This window comes from Clinocottus analis, unplaced genomic scaffold (genome assembly GCF_023055335.1).
Source record: "Clinocottus analis isolate CAN_PGR_092001 unplaced genomic scaffold, fCliAna1.0.p SCAF_15, whole genome shotgun sequence".
NCBI lineage: Eukaryota > Metazoa > Chordata > Actinopteri > Perciformes > Cottidae > Clinocottus > Clinocottus analis.
The window spans coordinates 16,282,649-16,301,683 of record NW_027175876.1 but is presented as its reverse complement, the minus strand read 5'-3'; the positions used below and the strand labels follow the sequence as shown (position 1 = coordinate 16,301,683).

Genomic DNA, 19,035 nt, shown 5'->3' with positions numbered 1-19,035 from the left:
TCAAACATGGGTGCTCAACAAGAGTATGGAGCACTGCTGCTGAAATGACACTGTCTTCATTTTTGTTCTGAACAAATGCAGTGTTCACTGTGCATATGTTGAATTAGCAGCCTGTGCTACCTGCATCTCACACCATTGGTTTTCTCAGACACTATTTAATTGGTTTGTGTGTTATTTACCATCTCCAGTCACACTCATGCACATGATCAATTAAAAGTATGCACACAACTTTGACAATGCATTCCACCCATTCTAATTAAGTCATGATAATTTGCTACTCGCGCAGGGCTGTCACTATTTCTATAGCTACATCTAATGCCTCTGGTCAGACGTGTATGTAGTGTTGAGCCATGGATGGCGATGTAACGCTGAGACCTGTGCAGCACAGCAGAATAAAAACACACCCTCAAATGACTGTTCCACTAGTGTGTTTTTATATAGTCTCCAGTATCCAGTGGGCAGGACAGCAGTAATTCTTTGGGAGTTGTGGTGACTCAGAAAAGAGCTTTAACAAAGAGTCTTTGTATGTCTGCATCTGTCCAGTGCACACACATGCACTTGAGCACTTGAGCATACACAGACAGACAGTAGCAAACAGGAATGTGTTCAAAGCTATTAGTTTCTGTGTTGCGAGCGCACTATCTTGTGTGTGTGTGTGTGTGCGTGTGTGCGTGTGTGTGTGTGTGTGTGTGTGTGTGTGTGTTTGTGGGCAGCGTGCATGTGCATGGCATCGGCAAAGCAACATCTTTACAGTTTGTGCGTCAGATTCTGAGATTGTCTCATTGACAAAGAGTGGAGGCTCCTAGATTCAAGTAATTGTTATCAGTTCTATGATATAAGTATAAGATATTGGATTTCAGTATTTAGGGATATTTAGTATTTCGGGATTTGTCCAGCGAGACAGCGAACTGCGCAAACGTAAGCTCAATGAGCAATGTTTGAAAAGGCTTTCCATGGCTGACTTTGTTTACAGCAGACAATATTAAAAAACAAGAACTGTGTATTAGATTGTGCTTCATGACTACATAGCCTCCATAATGTTGTGCTAAACCAGTGGTTCTTAAATGCGGTACGTGAGATTGTAAAAATGTATACTTCAAATTAGCATCCATTCAAAACCTCTTAAAAAGTAGTTATTTAATAAATATTATGTATTTAACTAAATATGCTTTGCTGCTTACGAGGTACTTGGCGGGAAAAATATTTCACACTGAAAAAAGGTTAAGAACCACTGGGCTAAACAACTGAGGCTAAAGCTGCATGCACGGCTAGAATGTAAACTTCCTCACGTTGTTTTTCTTTCTTTTTATACATTCTTCACTCTGCATATGTTTCGTTAATGCCGTGCGCCGTCTGTATCGCACTGCCTTCTCAGTTTGTGTTGTGAACTGAAAATGACTAACAGATATAATTTTCTCACCACAATTTAAAATCATCCTTTGAAAAAAAAAATCCATGCCAACCCTGTACAAAAATATTATTGCACATTCTTTCCTTGCAGCTTTGGAGGTTGTCTCTCCGTTCTTGTTCTCTGGAACTCAGAGCCACTTAAGTCAGATCTACCAAAACTCAGCTGATGAGTCCGAGGCCTGCAGGATTCTCACCCTGTAATTCCTTCTCAGATACATTTACAGAGAGAATAAAGATGTTCTTCTTCAATCTCATTAAATCAAGCATAATATAGTCTCCACGAGTCGTCCTCCCGCTTGGCTGCTTACAGGTTCCACCGTAGTCAGTCCCTCTGCTGGCATGTTATGAACAATGTCTGCCTTTTGTCCTTTGTGTTGTGCACCTGCCGGGAATCCAGACTACAGGTCAAACATACACCTCACGCCGCTGAGCTAAAATCAATTAATAAGCCCCGGAGCGACTTGTATCACTGCATGTATACCAATACCAACTGCCTGAACGCCTGAACAACATCAGGCCGTGAAAATGTCTGTTTAGCGAATGCCAAAATGAACAGCAGTCTCACATAACAGGTGTCATCTCACACACTAAACATCACCAACTGAGCCAGAGAGTCTGTTGGTTTCATAATGAGATCCTTTGAATGGTTTTGTCTTCTGTTTGTCCTGCTGATGAATAGAAGCAATGCCAAGATGGAGGCTATTGAACGGCAAATAATACAGATGTGAATCATGATGTGAATGAGAGTGTTATATTTTGCCATTTTTAATTTGATAATTGTAAAATTAGGCATTCTGCATTTTCGGTAAACATTCAATTATCCACGCATTGATTCTCGTTTCAGTGTTATGTAACAACTCAACGTGAAACCAAACAGACGTTTGAATAAAGCTCTTTTCATGTCAGACACACACATGGAAGTGGGGAGACTCATAGTAAATATCGTGAAGTGCAATGGATGAATGGACGTTGAGGTGCGAAGTAGCATGTAGTGCATCCGGTTTGTAAGACTTAGATAAAAGAGCTCCAGGCAGGCTCTTTTATTACCATGGAAACTGACTTCCTCACGGGAGAACATTCCGGTACACTGAGCCGGGTCCAGATGTGAGACTCCAGCAAACTATCATGTATCATTCATCTCGCCGTGTTCCTGAAGTGGGGGGAGCTGCAAGAGGTCAGCTTGCGTGTCGATGAAAAAGATGAATTAGTCATAAATTCAGTCTCGTACACCACCCAAGTCTTCTGTTTTACAGGAAGGCCGTCCTCAGTGTCAATGCGTCCCCACATGTCTCATCCCTTTGTAACCTTTAGAAAGGATTCAGGCTGTTTCCCTATCTGTCCACGCTAGTCTCTGCCAGCCGGTTGTTCATGATGCCAAGGGCGCCCACCCCTCCTGAGAAGCCGTTCTGCCGTGAACTGGAGCTGGACTGGCGCGGGTGCCCGATAGCCATCTCGGAAAGCTGCTTCTGCATAATTGCCAGATTCACCTGCAGGAGAAGGAGATAAAGAAGTCAACACAGGAGACAATATGTGCCGTGTCTGTTTGGAAGTCAAGTGTGCTACCTGTGAACCCTTGAAAACAAGGATTAATACAACGTGTTGGCAGCAGGCACATCTGACTTCACAGGTGTGATGTGAGGCTCCCAGATGGAGTGTTTTTCCCTCCTTTGGTGTGTCCATTTATGTGAACAAAGATGACAAATGTAAAATGAACAGGTGGGACTGACAGAATCCTGATATTCACTCTCCCACATATCAACCTTTCCGTTTCATTTTTCACTGTACAAAGCGATACGTAGAGACTGTGCACAGCTGTTCTGTGTTACATGTGTTTGGTCAATATTAAACCAAAGGAAAAGGAGCTGTTTTACACATTTATGAGTGTTTTTGGTAACGCTGTCGATGTCGTTAAATTGATTTCCATTACATGTTGTACCGAGACTCAAAGCCCCCAGTGAGCAAAGCATATTCTCGCTATCACTAGTGATACTCTGACTTTCCCTCTGCCATGACTCATTTTTAGTAAAATATCAAAAGAAACCCTTGGATGGAACGCCATGAACTATGTTCTCTTTCTCAGGATTCTTTTAGCATGTGCATTCAGACCACAAAAGCCGATTCTCAATACTGTAATTTACAGATCATCAATGTTCAGCTGTGCCTGGTTGAAGGTCAGTGTGTTACATTGTGCAGCAACATCAGTCTCCCTTCTATGACATGTTTAGTCTCCATCCCTCTCCCTCCACCACACTCTTTCCTCTCTCATATTTCGCTCTCCAAAAGTGCAACATGTTTATAGCCAGCTCTGAAGCTGAATCAAGCTTTCAACATGTTTTTCTCTTAATTCAAATGGGAACACCCACATTGAGTTGCTTTTGTTTTGTAAATGTCAATTTTTTTTAAAATTATTGCCTCAAATAAATGTTGTGGTACCAAAAGTGTGTTTATAACTCACTCTTAAAGTGTCTAAACACAGTATATGTGGGATGTACAACATTATTATAGCATCACATAACTAATTGTTATGTAAAGATAATATCTTGCTGACCTGAGAATGAAGTCTCTCTCTCTTTCTCTGTGCTGTTTTCAGAGCTTCTCGTTGCTTTGCAGGTCAGTCACGCTGGCTTTTAGTGCATGTGAGTGCATGTGAGCGGGTCGTTGTCGTGGAAGTGGAACACTGTTAGCTCTGTTAGCACTGTTCCCAATGTTTACACTGTTAGCAACGTTAGCTCAGCCATCGTCGTTGTCGTGGAAGTGTGACACTGTTAGCTCTGTTAGCAATGTTCCCAATGTTTACACTGTTAGCAACGTTAGCTCAGCCATCGTCATTGTTGTGGAAGTGTGACACTGTTAGCTCTGTTAGCACTGTTCCCAATGTTTACACTGTTAGCAACGTTAGCTCAGCCATCGTCGTTGTCGTTGAAGTGTCACGATGTTAGCTCTGTTAGCACTGTTCCCAATGTTTACACTGTTAGCACCGTTAGCTCAGCCATCACCATGTGGTGTGGACTCAATAGAAATACTCTGTATTATGTATTTACTTTTTTTAAGGTATCCAAGATATGGTATGCTGTGTTAGTAGTCAATGACATGTTTCCAGATCTTCATGCTAACTTTTTAAAGTTGTTTTAGCATTATCAGTACATTGACATCCTTCCAGCAGCACACCCTATAGTTTTCAAATGACTCAATCCAAACCTTCAGGCTTTTCCATCAGAATAATCACCCGGTGTGAACATCGAGATCTAGTTGCTCTGTTCAGAATCACCCTGCGGTGAGTGAGCACTGTTTTGACATTCAACAGCTCACACTGCTCATGCGTCTTGTCTGAAAAGTGGGCTAGCAGTTATGTAAATGTCTGGATAATTGACACCTCTGAGTGGCTTTGAGGGCTGTTGAAGGGGTGATAGCAGTGGAGTAAGGCCATTGGTATTCAGATATATTTGACACATAAGACAAATGAAGCCTAGAAAAAACAACGTGCATATGGAAGTCCATATCAAAATATGAATCACATGATGTAACCTTTATTAAACTATTGATCTTTCAAGTACGCACCGGCTGCGATATATAACTTCATATGTTCCATTCTGCATCGACAGTCATGCTGGAAAGCTGCAATAGAGCTCTAACCATCCAAGACTGCTTATGAGGGATATGACTGAGGGCAGAGGGAATAAGGAGTTATTGACTGAATGTCTTTTCTGATACTTCTGTGAGCAGTTTAATCTCATTATTCTGGGAGGTAATTTAATGGATTGCATGTAATAACACATGAGATTATATTACTTAGGTTAGCCTGTCACACCAGGGAGGGAATGAGCTCCCTATTGACATCAGGACCGCAGAAAGTGTCTACATTTTCCGCCGCAAACTAAAAACTCATCTTTTTCGACTACACCATGAATAAAGACAGTAGTAGCAGCACTTTGGCAGCACTTAGATGGCTCTTACTCATAGCACTTTGTAGTTTGACTTTATTGAAGAAATTATACTCTCTTGATTCCTGTTGTTCTGAGTTCGTACTCACGGTTGAATGCACTTATTGTAAGTCGCTTTGGATAAAAGCTTCAGCTAAATGACATGCAATGTAATGTAATGCAACACCAGCTGTTAGCCACAACCTGCCCTGAGGCTCTCACCTTGTTGGCTGCCAGGAAGTCCCTCATGGAGATCATCTCTCCAGACATCCTGCGCCCAGTGTCAGTTTCACTTTCATTGATGGCGTCTGTCTCAATGGAGGGGTCCCTGCGGGTGCGCAGGTGACCCGGGGCCACCACGTTTCGCCGGGGTCGCCGGTGGGGGTGGTGACCCCTACTTGGCAAACAGCAGCGGCAGGGGGCCTCCAGCCTCCTCAGCAGCCAGTTGAGGACCTGCTTGATGACAATGGAGATGACGTTGAAGAGGGAGTAGATGCAGCAGACGCCGGTCAGGATGAAGAAGAAGTTGCCCAGCCGATACGCGGCCGTGGCGTGGCCCTCGTAGACGACCTGCTGGCTGCTCACCATGTCTCCAAAACCGATGGTGCTGAAGGCCACAAAGCAGAAGTACAGCGAGTCTAGGTAGCCCCAGCCCTCGGCTGCCGAATACATGAGTGAGGCGCAGCAGGATACCAAGATGGCCGCCGCTCCAAGAATGAACATGACGCAATAGACCGAAGGCTTCCAGCCAGCCAGATCCTGTCCTTTATTCCCTCCTCCACTTCCCCCAGCTCCACCTGCTCCGTTCCCCCCAGAGACCTGTTGGATGTTTGGAGGCAGCGCGGCTTTGTTATGGCGTCGCTCGTAACAGGACTTCAGGACCACGGCGATGACGGTGATGACGCGCTCCAGGAAGAGGTTGAAGAAGAGGATGGTGGCTGCGCAGCCGAGCAGACCGTAGAACATCAGGAAGACTTTTCCTCCAATAGTGGCAGGAGTGGTCATCCCAAACCCTGATATACACACAACAACATTATGTACACAGTGGAAATCTATAAACAGATAACATGTATTGAGTACTTGACCTTCACAGGTGCAAGTTTCTCTGAATAAAGAAGAAGGACCAAAAAATCTTCTCATTTTGGGAAAAAATCCATTTTGTGCCCCTATTTCTTTTTAACTCTCACACACGTCCCAAGTAAATGAAGAGATCATTTAGAGAAGATGGTGAGAGGGCGGAGCGAAGGAGGGAGGGGGGCTTTGCTTTTGAATACGTTGAAAACTGTGGAACCAATTTTTGGCTCCTGACCTCCTTTTCCCCGTGTTTAAATTTGTTTTTCCCAGTTTGAGTTGTCGTAGGAACCCCAAATTATTTCTAATACTTGTGTTTATTGTATGTATTTGTTCAGCAAAGTCTTGGGAATCAAATGTATATCTGCAAAAAAAATCACTTTTAAAAGATATTTTGATCGTAACTGTGAACATTTAGCATGATATGAGCCAGATTCCCCAAAAATGCCTCCTGGAGCATCAATAAGACACCTTTTTTGGAAAGATTAGGACCTAAAGAATCGAAATCTGCAACAAATATCACAATAAAACAAAACCTTGGCCTGTTAGGAAGGAGTTTCAGTCTAAAAACTGTGTCGTTCAGTTTCATTCAGATTGACTGAATGGGGCATGCTGGGACATAAAATGGGATTTTCGCACACGGTTTCCAAAAGGTTAAACCACAATCACTCCCTCTGTGTCCTTACCAAACATGGCTAATCTTCATATTCTTGCAAGAGAAAATTACTACAACCACAAAAACTACTTTGATCCACTGGGTTGCCATTGGTGACACAATCTCCTTCTCTCTCTGTCTCTTTGCAACTCATTTAAAGAGGCGGATGGAGGTGTTTTCAGTCCAAGCACATTCCAACAATCAGTCCTAACGTGTGGGTTAGTCTAACGTTTCACTGTATTCTCTGCAGTCATTTGCAGTGTAAAAGACCCACTGGGGCCCCATCACATCTCAAAGTGATCGTTTTCTATTATTCTGATAGGTAAGACGAACCCATTACGCTGTTTCTACTCTGAGACTCTGCTAGTGTGCCACGTCTACTTTGTCTCTTGTGAAAAGACAGATGAACAGAATGGGAGTCAAACTGAGAGGGCTTTCCATCGACTGAACCAATCTCAGTGATCCTTGTCTCCTTTTCGTCCCTCATTTAACACTGAGAGCTCAATGAAGCACGTCTGTCTCTCTGTCTGTTCATAACATTGTTTGAAGATTTGAACATATACTGGTATTTGTAAGGCTATTACACGATCACGTGCACAGTGCGCCGTGGCAGCTGTGAATTCTTTCTGGGCTCTTTTCATTTGAATAGCACAGATACATGGTGCTGCATCTCATGTCAGGAAAAACCCAGTCTGAGGATCTGATTGCCTTCGCATTCAGATTTGTGCTCAAGGTGCTAATTGAGTTTTTCTTCCAAACGCTGCAATCCAGCCTCATGGGATGGATTTTAAGGATGTGTTTTTGTTTCATTGTTTTGTATGCTTGGTGAAATGTGATGTTGATGGGGGGGGGGACTATTAGGATTTCTGAATAATGGGCTGTGGAATAGCACGGCGCTGTTTGAGATATAGCCTTCCTCTTCACAACTCTCCAGGCTACATGTTTAACAAACACATGAGCGTGGTAATGATCCTCTTATCTTCTCATCTCAAATGAGCACATCCGCCAACATTTATATTCTGAAACTATGTATTGCTTTTAATTAGGTCAATTAAAAATTCACCTACGTCCACCAAACTCTCAACATGCGCGGCCTGACCCCAGGAAACTTTAACAACCTTAAGATATGGTTTAGAAGTGTTAAAGACACAGATTTGTTACCGATATTTGGACAGAGACCTGTTGCATGAAAATTAACCAGAAGTTTATTAAAGGAATCAACCGTCCATCCATCTATTATCAGCCGTTCATCCGGGGTTAGGCCCAGCAGGCAGACTCAGGCTTCCCTCTCCAGCTCATTCTGCGGGATCCCGAGGCGTTCCCAGGCCAGCTCGGAGATATAATCCCTCCAAGTCCTGGGTCTTCCCCGGGGTTTTCCGACCAGGAATCAACCAAAATAATTCAAACAAATAACAGACAAAACATGCAAAAAATAAGCAAAATAAGCAGAGTGGAGGCAGACAAACAGGCACAAGGTAGCACAACAGCAACAGGTGAACCATGAGCCACCACAAGGGCCAAAAAATGAGTGAGGCCTTGCCAACAGGTGCCTTTCATATGCTGGAGCTGATCTACTTCCTTTTCTGGGGAGCATTCTCCACTACAAGTATATTTGCATCTGTGAAGCTAAATGGACTGTACTTGTATAACGCTTTTCTAGATGTTTAACGCTACAAGCGATCAGTCACACTCATTCATACCATCTTATGCCATCTGCCTTTAAGGACTCTAACAAACAAGGCATACACAGCTAAAGGAATTTGGGGTGAAGCGTTTTCCCCAAGGGGACATCGACATAGACAGATAGAGCTGGGAATCAAACTACCAATCTTCTGATTGAAGGACGACCCTCCTCTACCGCTGATCCATGATCAGACCATGCACATAAAAGATGACACACTTCTATTTAATAATCCATGGACTGATGCAAACTGGACTCTCCTTGAGGATAGGAAAGATTGTAAAACAAAAAAGATGAAAAGCATGAAGAGTGATTGCTTAGATTAATGGGAGACATAAATTAGATAAAAGAACATCTCTGTGATTGTAAACTTCAGTTAACAGACTCACAAGTGCATACGGTATCCCTTCAGGAGGTGACAGCAATGGTGACATCACATAATTTCATGATAATGCAACTGTCAAGCATCAGATGAGCGTCATGATGCAGTCGAGTTAAGGTTATAGACCAGCTGGTCCATTCCTGTGGTTCCTGTAGTGATGCAGCGCTACTTGATTAAACATGGGATGAAGTGTGTGGTTATCTCTGCTACTCTGAGGTCTCAGGAAAACGCTGTGTTTGATTTGAACATCTGTACTTTCATTTTGAAAATTGTCAGTGGCTGTGAAACCTGGGAGCTCTTGGTAGCAATCATTTCTTCTTATGCCTCCATCAATCCGGTCAGGTCCTCCATCAACCATCAACACAACTGTCAGACAAATTATGTTGCCCATCTGATCCGAGGGCCTGTCAAACTGCCAATCATTGTGAATCAACGCACAGCAACCACAGATGTGGAACTATACTACCTGTCAGGTAGCGCCAGGACAGCGGAGTGAGCGTGCACAAAGGGCAACAAAAGGTCAAAGGTTACTGCCACTGAGGGATGTCTCTGTATCGCCACTCGGTCCTGACAGACAGGACACATCTTGTTCTGATGCTGACAGGAAGTTTCTAATTTGGTTGAACGCACTGACTGAGTCATGACTAAGAGATGTTGCACAGACAATGTTACTTTAAAAATGACGTGAAGTGGATCTCTTAAGAGTAAATTCACATATATGAGCAGATACAAGGAAAGTGGAGGTCTTATTTTAATAAAAAAAACACCGTTGTTGTTTTTACCTTGTGGGTCTGTGTGTGAGACACTGTCACAGGAACTCTCGCTGAGGAGGTTCTGACTACTTTGCCAGGTGTTAACAGTTATGACAGTCTGAGGACAGATTTTGTAACTATAACGTTGAAACTTTGCGAGAGGCAGTAACGAAACTTTACAGGTGTGTTGAAATCAAAGTTAAAGCAGATTTCGAAGCTGGAGGTAGCGGTAAAGTATGGTGGTAAGAACACACACACACACACACACACACACACACACACACACACACGCACACACACACACACACACACACACACACACACACACGCACACACACACTTTACGCCCTTGCCCAATTTGGCATGGCACCTGGACTAAAGATGGTTTAGTTCATTCCGGTGTGCCGGTCCAATGCATGGCTGACCAGTAATACCTAGTAATACCTACTAGTAATACCTATAGTAATACCAAGTAGTAATACCTAGTACATACTTGTACCTAAATAAACTAACCCTGCAATGACAAGTCAGCCTTCACTTACATGGCTTCTAACAACATAAACTACAGTGAGAGGGTTTGCTCTGTGATTTATTTTAGAGCATTTTGGCTCATGTTGTGAATAATAAATCACCTCGAGAGTGTTTGCAAAACATTTAGTAAAAGGCTTAACTTGTATTAACATGCAAAGGCACAGCAGCACATCATTCATAAGGTCTCAAAGACATATTCAGTGGTGGATTTGAATTATTTATTTTTTTCAGAAAAAGATGACAGAGCTGAGGGAGAACATGTCTGTCCCTCTTTCTTAACTGCCTGACTCTCCATCTCACCAATGGTTGACACCACAGTTCCCACGAAGTAAAACGCGCCGGCGAAGTCCCATCGAGGTCGGACTGTGTCCACGCGGATGCCCGCCACGTTCGCCTCCTCGTAGTTCCTGAGGAAGTTATTCAGGTCCGTCTTGCTCAGGTTGTACCTCTGGCTGAAATGCTCGAACCTCTGCGCCCAGCGCTCCTTCGCCTCGCGCTCCTTCGGCTGCTCCAGCGCGGAGAACACCGCGGCTCCGCAGAGCAGATAGAGGATGATGAACAGCGCCAGCAGCAGGAACCTCGCGTTATCCTCGTTTATTGGCCCGGAGCCGCAGCAGCAGCCGCTCCTACATGCCATTATGCTGCTGTTGTCACGGCGATGCAGCTGTGGCGAGGAACCTGTGGCATGGTGGTCTCGACGAGAACGCAGAGTCCTCGGAAGAAACGCACACAGGAGATTTTAACGACCAAAAAAGTCCTGCTCTATCCAATGAAATGTGCTATTCAGGCTGGTTATGATCGAGTTTCCCCAAGGCTGTGGATTTGGCATTTCTCTCACGAGCTTTTATGTGCAGTCCAAGTCTAACGACTCCTTAGTTTATCTCCAAGTCGCTTGGGTCCAGGTTGCTGCGATGCTCAGAGACAGGAGAGATGCGCGCGGCAACCTGTGGATGCTGGGAGTCGTCCCGTGCTTTCTGGTTATGCCTCTCCAAACAAAGTCCCCACCCCTCGAGCGCGCGTTTTACGCACCGTGGAATGATCACCAACATGCGGATGAACAGCCTCTGTCTGTTGGTTCATCGCTGGACGCGAACTCTGTTTTGTCAGGCTGCCAAAATCCTGCGGCGATTTTTCAAGTTTCACCACGAAAAAAATGCATATAAAATGAGAGGAATCTGATAATGACTGCCTGGAATTGTTTGACCTGAACCTGCAACTTTGCAGGCCAGATTCCGACAATATGGAGCGAGTTTGCACAGTGAGATCAATATGACTCGACCTTTCTCGGCTCTGAGGAGAGATTCATGCTTCTGCCCATGTGCGTACCTGGGGACGATGTGAGCAAATGTCACGACGGAACGACGGTTGGAGATACATAATGCAGAGCCAATAAAAGACTATTTTTGTCAAATTCATGAGCAGCAGCCTTTAGGTCACACTTTAAGTGGTCTTGATGTAAATCTGCAGCTTGGTCGATCATATTATAAGACAAGAGGGATGACTGTTCAGTGCTTAAGGGTGAGATGATGTAATGGTCTCTTTTTGGGAATACAGTACCTCATTATACTTTTTTTTATATCACACACATAAACAGCAGTCATTTAAAGTGAGTGGTATACCTGCACACCGTGCACTAAAGCAGCACTTAAGTAAAAGTAATATATTTTTCTACATAAAAAAAACAGTAGTTCATGATTTCACAACGTATAATTGACACATTTTTTATTAGTTTGAAACATTACAAAAAAAGGGCATTCCCTCAAAAAAAAGATACAATTTCATAATTGTGAATATGATCATTAAATCCATTTAAATACAGGACTGACAGTATTATCTATCCATACCACACAGCAACATGTTGCTATTTCACTCGCAGTTATTTTGAGATTAGTGTTGATTGGAGTTTTGTCTCTGCTTCCTGCGGCTGTTAGAAGCTAACGAATGATGACTATTTAAATGTGTGGATACTGAGACAAAATGAGAATAGTGTTGATTTGCTCTGGTCTCTCAGGGTTGAACAGCAATTACACTAAACTATACCACAGCATAGTATACATACTACTATACTATCCCATATTATACTTTGCTACAGTATATTACACTAAGCTATACCATACAGCATGCTATGCAATGCAACGCTATACCATACTATACTATAATATACCTTATAGACTTTACTTTATTATACCATAATGTACTATTATATACTATATAAAAGTATACTACACTATACCATACCATACATACTATACATACCATGCCATGCAATGCAATTCCATACTATAATATAACATACTATGCTTAACTATATTATGGAAGACTAGAAAAGCGCAGTACAGTCCATTACCATGTATACTATATACATAATTTACTATACTTTAATATCCCATACTATACCATGAAGACTATGTTGTTTGTCTCGTTTTTCGGGTCACAATTTGGTACATTTTCACACTACATAATGAAAAACAAAGAACATACAATATACATACTCTACTACTATAAAATACTATCCCACTATATACCATACTATACTACCACTCAAAGCTCTTTAACACTTCATGTCATCATTCACCCATTCACACCCATTCATACACTGATGGGAGGAGCTACCATGCAAGGTGCCACCTGCATGCAACAGGCTGCCACATCTGATAGCAAGCGCTCCCAAAAGTATTTCCCAAAAGTATTTCCCGTGTGTGAGAGCAGTATTCATCAACAGCTGTTTGGCTAAAAGGGCTTACCAAAATAATGACCAATAAAGAATTGAAGATCCCTTACTGAACAGTTCAATAGTGCTATATACACACACTCACACACACACACACACACATATATATATATATATATATATATATATATATATATATATATATATGTATATATATATATATATATATATATATATATATATATATATATATATATATATACAAGTATACAGGTATTGCTCCACCTCCACTTTTTAGTAGTACCAGTAGTAATATAAATACTAGTAGCAGCATAAAGAGGGACAGAGTTAAAGGGAGAATGTTGAGGTGCGTGAATGGGTTATTCAATAATATATTAATATACATGTATTGAGCATGCTGAAGCATGTTCTCACTCTATGTAATATACTGATGCATTTTTTGGCGTAGATATGAGCTCTGTTTCCATGGAAATACATTGGGATTATTCAGATACGGTTTATTCATGAGCTGAGTGTCAATACATCTTGTAATCAAAGTGGCAGACCTGCTGTAAACCAATAACAATCTTCTCTGCATGCATACAATAAGTGCATCATACCAGGGTTATGTTTGCACTGCTGCAGCTGCACGATACTGATTGAAGCCAACAATCAAAACTGCTTGTTGGATTTAGGCAGGAGGCTTTATTTAAGATGTGGTTCATAACTCAAAAGATCACAATGGAAAATCCATTGAACTATTAGCTCGCACATAAACAACGTAGTTCACACTTGATTAAACCAGATAAAATGATTGAACCTCAGCTATTGTTTCAATAAGTCACTCATTCCTTTTCAAGATGGCTGTAATGTGAGCTGCCAAGTACTGATCCAGGAGGTTCTCATGCTACACTGGTTCTTGAAAATTAACCAAACTAAATAGTCGTTCATATGGCAATGTGCTGGCCTGCGTGACTACATTTTCAGTTCACTTATTTAGTGGCTGGCCAATTAGCTGGGGTTCACTTTAACACTGGTTTCAGAACATGAGCGTACATGGGAGGAGTTTGCCCCGGTCAGAAATCTCCTGAGATTAAGAAAAGGGTTAGTAGTCTGGGAAAGATCACAGCACTGTGGTGCTAGCTGATGACAGCTCAGTAGGACAGACCTAACAAATAGCGCCTTCATGAAGTGGACCCACTTCCTTTGTAGATATGAAGGGCTAAGCTGAAGTGAATATTATATTCACTTTATGCTAATAAAACCCATGACATGCTACACAATGGCCCTTTAAGAAATCTTCAATATAGGCTTTTCTGTTCATACAAACACACGGACAATGACTGTAATGCAGGTCCAGTATATCAATTGTATTTTCAGTCAGTTCTGATAAAATATGTCACTTGAACCAGTTCATGATATAATTCCAAAATTACCCAACGTGGCCTGTTGCTACCATGTTTGTCCATGATTCAACTGAATCAATAACGAATGAATTGTTAGGAAATGTGGTCGAGACATTCACTGTCCCCAGAGGATTAAGGCTATCAATACCATGTTCATATCCTTTTTTACCATGTTTCAAATCCTTTTCAGTGAAAGAAATAATAAACTGTTTGTCACTTTTTTTGTTTGAGAACAAATAAAATCAATGATACGATATTTAAAAGTGTTTTTAATCTGCTCTTTGGATTTATAGAATTTAAATAATTTAGAAGGCTCTGATGATGATAAAATAATTAAAGAATAGCTCACTCTCCTCAGCTCTGCATCCTGTCAGTCTGACGGCTGCTGTTGATCTCAGGCTCTTCCTATAATACATCATAGACCTGGAAGAGAAGATGCATATTTCAAGTATAGTAAAGGAATTAGGAATTATCAGAGAGGAAGACATTTCTGAGACCATTAGACATGCCCACGTGTGAATAAATGGAGTGCTGGCCCTTATCATTTTCACTTGAACTGCATGTTAGCCTTGTCATTCTGCTCATGTTGTGCCGCAGGGGGAAGGCATCGCATGTCCAGCCTCACAGAGCCGCCGGCATGGCCCGGCCTCTTGGCCTTTAAACTTCCCATCAGCCATGTAGACAGCCTCCATAGCTTACAGAGAAACACATGCGTGACGGTATCATGACCCCTCATGATGCTCATCATGTGATCACATCATTCATCATTCTTAGAGCGCTCCAACAAGAGCCATCCTCTTCTTTGAACGCATGCCATCCTCCCAGACCTCACAAACATTTTTAACTCATTAACACTGTGTTTGTTCTGGCAATGAAGTATGAAGATTGGATATATATATATATAATCGTTGTGAAATCCATCTGAATATTGTTAAATAGTTCAACTGGAATTAGATTTGGTTGTCGGTTGTTTAGTTTAATAAATAATAAAAACACGTAGCAGTGCTAAATTGGGATAGTTCTATATATATATATATATATATATATATATATATATATATATATATATATATATATATATACATATATATATATATATATATATATATATATATATATATATATATATAGCGGGATAGTGCTATATATATATACATATATATATTTATATATATATATGTATATACATATATATATATATAAATATATATGTATATACCGGGATATATCGGGATAGTGCTATATATGTATATATATATATATATATATATATATATATATATATATATATATATATACATATATATATATAGTATATATATATATATATATACATATATATATATATACATATATATATATAAAAATATATATATGTATATATATAGCACTATCCCGCTATATATATATACATATATATATATGTATATATATACATATATATATATATATAGTATATATATATATATACATATATATATGTATATGATTTTTTGCTAAATCGGGATATATATCCCGATTTAGCACTGCTACGTGTATTTATTATTTATTAAACTAAACAACCGGCAACCAAATCTAATTCCAGTTGAACTATTTAACAATATTCAGATGGATTTCACAACGATTATCTCTGCCTCTCTCTCCCTCTCCCTCTCTCTCTCTCTCTCTCTCTCTCTCTCTCTCTCTCTCTCTCTCTCTCTCTCTCTCTCTCTCTCTCTCTCTCTCTCTCGCTGGTATCCAGCATGGGGTAACCATAGTAACTAGAAACTAGGTTATAAAGTATAAACAACAGTAAAGTGCACATGGGTGTACAGTGCATCGTCTCAGACAGTCAACATATATTATATATATTATATTTCTATAAGATGTTTTAAATCTCTGTTGCATAGGATGTGTGTCTGTGTCTATCATAAAGGATTGTGTGTGTGTGTGTGTGTGTGTGTGTGTGTGTGTGTGTAAAAGAAAACCTCATTATGTTCTGATATATTATGTCCCTCATGTTTATGAGTCTGATATTTTTCTTCTCTTGTTAAAAAATATTGCTCCACTATCACAATAGATACAATAAAATACATTGATGACTAAACATGTTTTTAAATTATATTCACCTTTTTTTAACTAATGTTTGCTGAAAACTACAATGCAAAGCTTGATAATCAATGTGCTTTCTTTTTAGTTTTTTTTATCAGACAATGTCCTGCAACCCTGAGTGGGTTAAGGGTGATGGAGATGGAGTGGATGAACTATATGTTTGTGATTTTAAAGATTTACATCTTCAGGAACAAATGGGCTTGAGTGATACAGACAGGAAGGGAGGAAGTATGCTGGGATATTGATTTTGGTGTTGTTATGGGATTTGTTCACAATCAGAAAAATAAGGAATAACAGCAGACTCAATGCCTCAGGTTTTTAAAAAAATAAAGAATAGAAAAAAAACTGCTTTTCAAAAATGAAAAAAAAAGTTAAATTTTTTTGTTAAGAGTTCACTAAGGTTTATAAGACAGAGTTCATCTTGAAATTCATGATATTTATTGGATTAGGAATAACAATTATCAATCAATTTCTGCAAGACTGAAGCTGGAGGTGGATGAGTACATTATTCTCCTTTTGCTTTGTGTGGTGGCCCTGAGGGTCAAAACATCTTGTATACAGTCCAGAAGAGAGAAAACACAACAACATCGAGGTATGTGACAATGATCCCTCGTCTCAGATTAGATTCTTCATTCACCCCGAGAGAAACAGTCAGAATACAAATCATAGCAGATCGACCTGTGAGAGCCAGCAATCTCTTTTTTTTAAACTTGTATTTAACCAGGTAAAATCAATGGAGAACCAATTATCCTTTACAATGATGACTTAGCCAAAAATGTAAAAAAAAGTATGTGTGAAAATGGCTAAAAACAACAAAGGTAAATGAAAAACACTATGTAGAAAAAAAGATGGATTACTGGATGTTCTTTGTAAAAATGGAAGAGAGAGAGAGAATCGAGGGCTGGTCAGCAAGTACAGCAGTTAACTGTGACTTGTTGCAGCTTTAGTTTGAATATTCTCAGTGCGTTTACATGATGCTATTAATAAAAATCTTGCTTTGGTCAGACTATGCTCTCTTTTGGGGCAACTGCTATTATCCTAATATACATGGCAGTGAATAAATCGCATCATTGGCCGAAAGCATGTCATATCCGATACGATATGTGACGCTGTTTTCATTACATCTAGTGGAGACACAGCCATCTCCGCTTGACCTCTTCACTCTTCATGATGGAGAGAACCCCGCTAGCTTCGGTGGTTGTTGGGGAGTTAGCGGAGAGCAAACAGGGAGCTAGTAGCAATGCTAGCTGGCTACAGCAGGGAGCTAGCGGAGACACCCACCGAAGGTAGTATCGTCTTATAACCCGACTTTTACGTTTGTTTGTTTGTGCCTGCCGTGACAACTTATCGTCTTTTCGACTTCTGGGTCACGACCTGGGAGGGAGGGAGGGGGCGGCGGGATCTCGAGCATGCACAAAGACGCATAGTCCAGCTGCTAATCCAATTCACCGTTTACAAGCCTCGATGTCCGAATTATCAACCGAGTCGGATCGAGTTATCCAGGGGTGTTAATCGGATCGTTGTCGCACCGCAATTATTCAAACAAAGGTGTTTACATGAACGGGATAATTTGATTTTAGTCCGATTAAGCCAATAATTCTAATGCATGTAACCACAGTCAGTGAGAGCGGTGAGAGCTATTAGTTTGAGCGTGTTTTGTAGTGAGTTGCAGTCATTTGCAGCAGCAAAATGAAAGGTCTGCCAGATGTCCAATCAGAATGAGAATTATAATCATCTTTATTGGCCTTGTGTGCGTATGCATCCAATGTTGGAGGCCCACTTTAGATTCTGGGAGATTGTGCATCCCAGAAACCAAAAGGTCTCTAATGCAGTCACCACAGTGCTGTAGAGTATGGTGAGGGGGGGCAGTGTTGGGGGGCTCCTCCTGAAACCACTGTCAGCTCCACAGTTTTGAGCTTCTGGTGATGACGTACTTACATTTGCTGCAGACTGACAGCCAATGAGCCTGTCTCATGCCCCGATCTTCCTCGATTCCTTTCCTCGATGCGAAGCAAAGCAGGCAAAGGACGAGACGCGAGGAGAGGGAAGCCGACGCAACAGCCATTTAACAAATGAGTCACCCTCTCCTCGGAGATGTCTTTTTTTAAAGTGGCGCCAGTTCAATATAGGGTATGGCACCGCTGTTTCAGCTGTCCCTTCCTGTGAAATGTAGGTGTGTTTTGTGAAATGGTATTTTCTGAAATGTTGTTGAGTTTTAGGAAATATTGTGTTGTAACAGTCCGGCCACATAGCCGTAGTTTTAGGTGATGACTTGAATTCTTTTCAGAAGCGCGCTCTCCTCCAGTTTTACCTTCCCTCATGTAATGTCTGAATGTGTTGCTGCATGGACTCACCAACAGCTTCGTGTTTATTGCATAAGGTTTGCAGACATATTGTGATTAGTTTTCAGCCAATTAACTGCTGTAGACTCTATTGCTGCTATCTTGGTATTCGCACCTCTCTGA

At 41.1% G+C, this 19,035-nt stretch overlaps 1 protein-coding gene across 1 annotated transcript; it reads right to left on the bottom strand.

Moving 5' to 3' along the window:
* Positions 1 to 1,290: 1,290 nt before the first annotated feature.
* kcnk13b (potassium channel, subfamily K, member 13b) lies at positions 1,291 to 11,144 on the bottom strand. The gene is made up of 3 exons (XM_068577332.1): positions 10,703 to 11,144; positions 5,553 to 6,343; positions 1,291 to 2,897 (listed from the first exon to the last, which is right to left on the bottom strand). The coding sequence occupies exons 1-3, from the start codon at positions 11,037 to 11,039 to the stop codon at positions 2,742 to 2,744; spliced, it is 1,284 nt and encodes a 427-aa protein (XP_068433433.1). The 5' UTR covers positions 11,040 to 11,144; the 3' UTR covers positions 1,291 to 2,741.
* Between the last annotated feature and the right edge of the window lie 7,891 nt (positions 11,145 to 19,035).

Excerpts from the sequence above, each read along its gene's own strand:
- kcnk13b (XM_068577332.1), bottom strand. The coding sequence starts at position 11,039 with ATGGCATGTAGGAGCGGCTGCTGCTGCGGCTCCGGGCCAATAAACGAG. Across the intron at positions 6,344-10,702 it reads AACTGTGGTGTCAACCATTG|GGTTTGGGATGACCACTCCT; the intron begins GTGAGATGGAGA and ends TGTGTATATCAG. Across the intron at positions 2,898-5,552 it reads ACTTCCTGGCAGCCAACAAG|GTGAATCTGGCAATTATGCA; the intron begins GTGAGAGCCTCA and ends CTTCTCCTGCAG.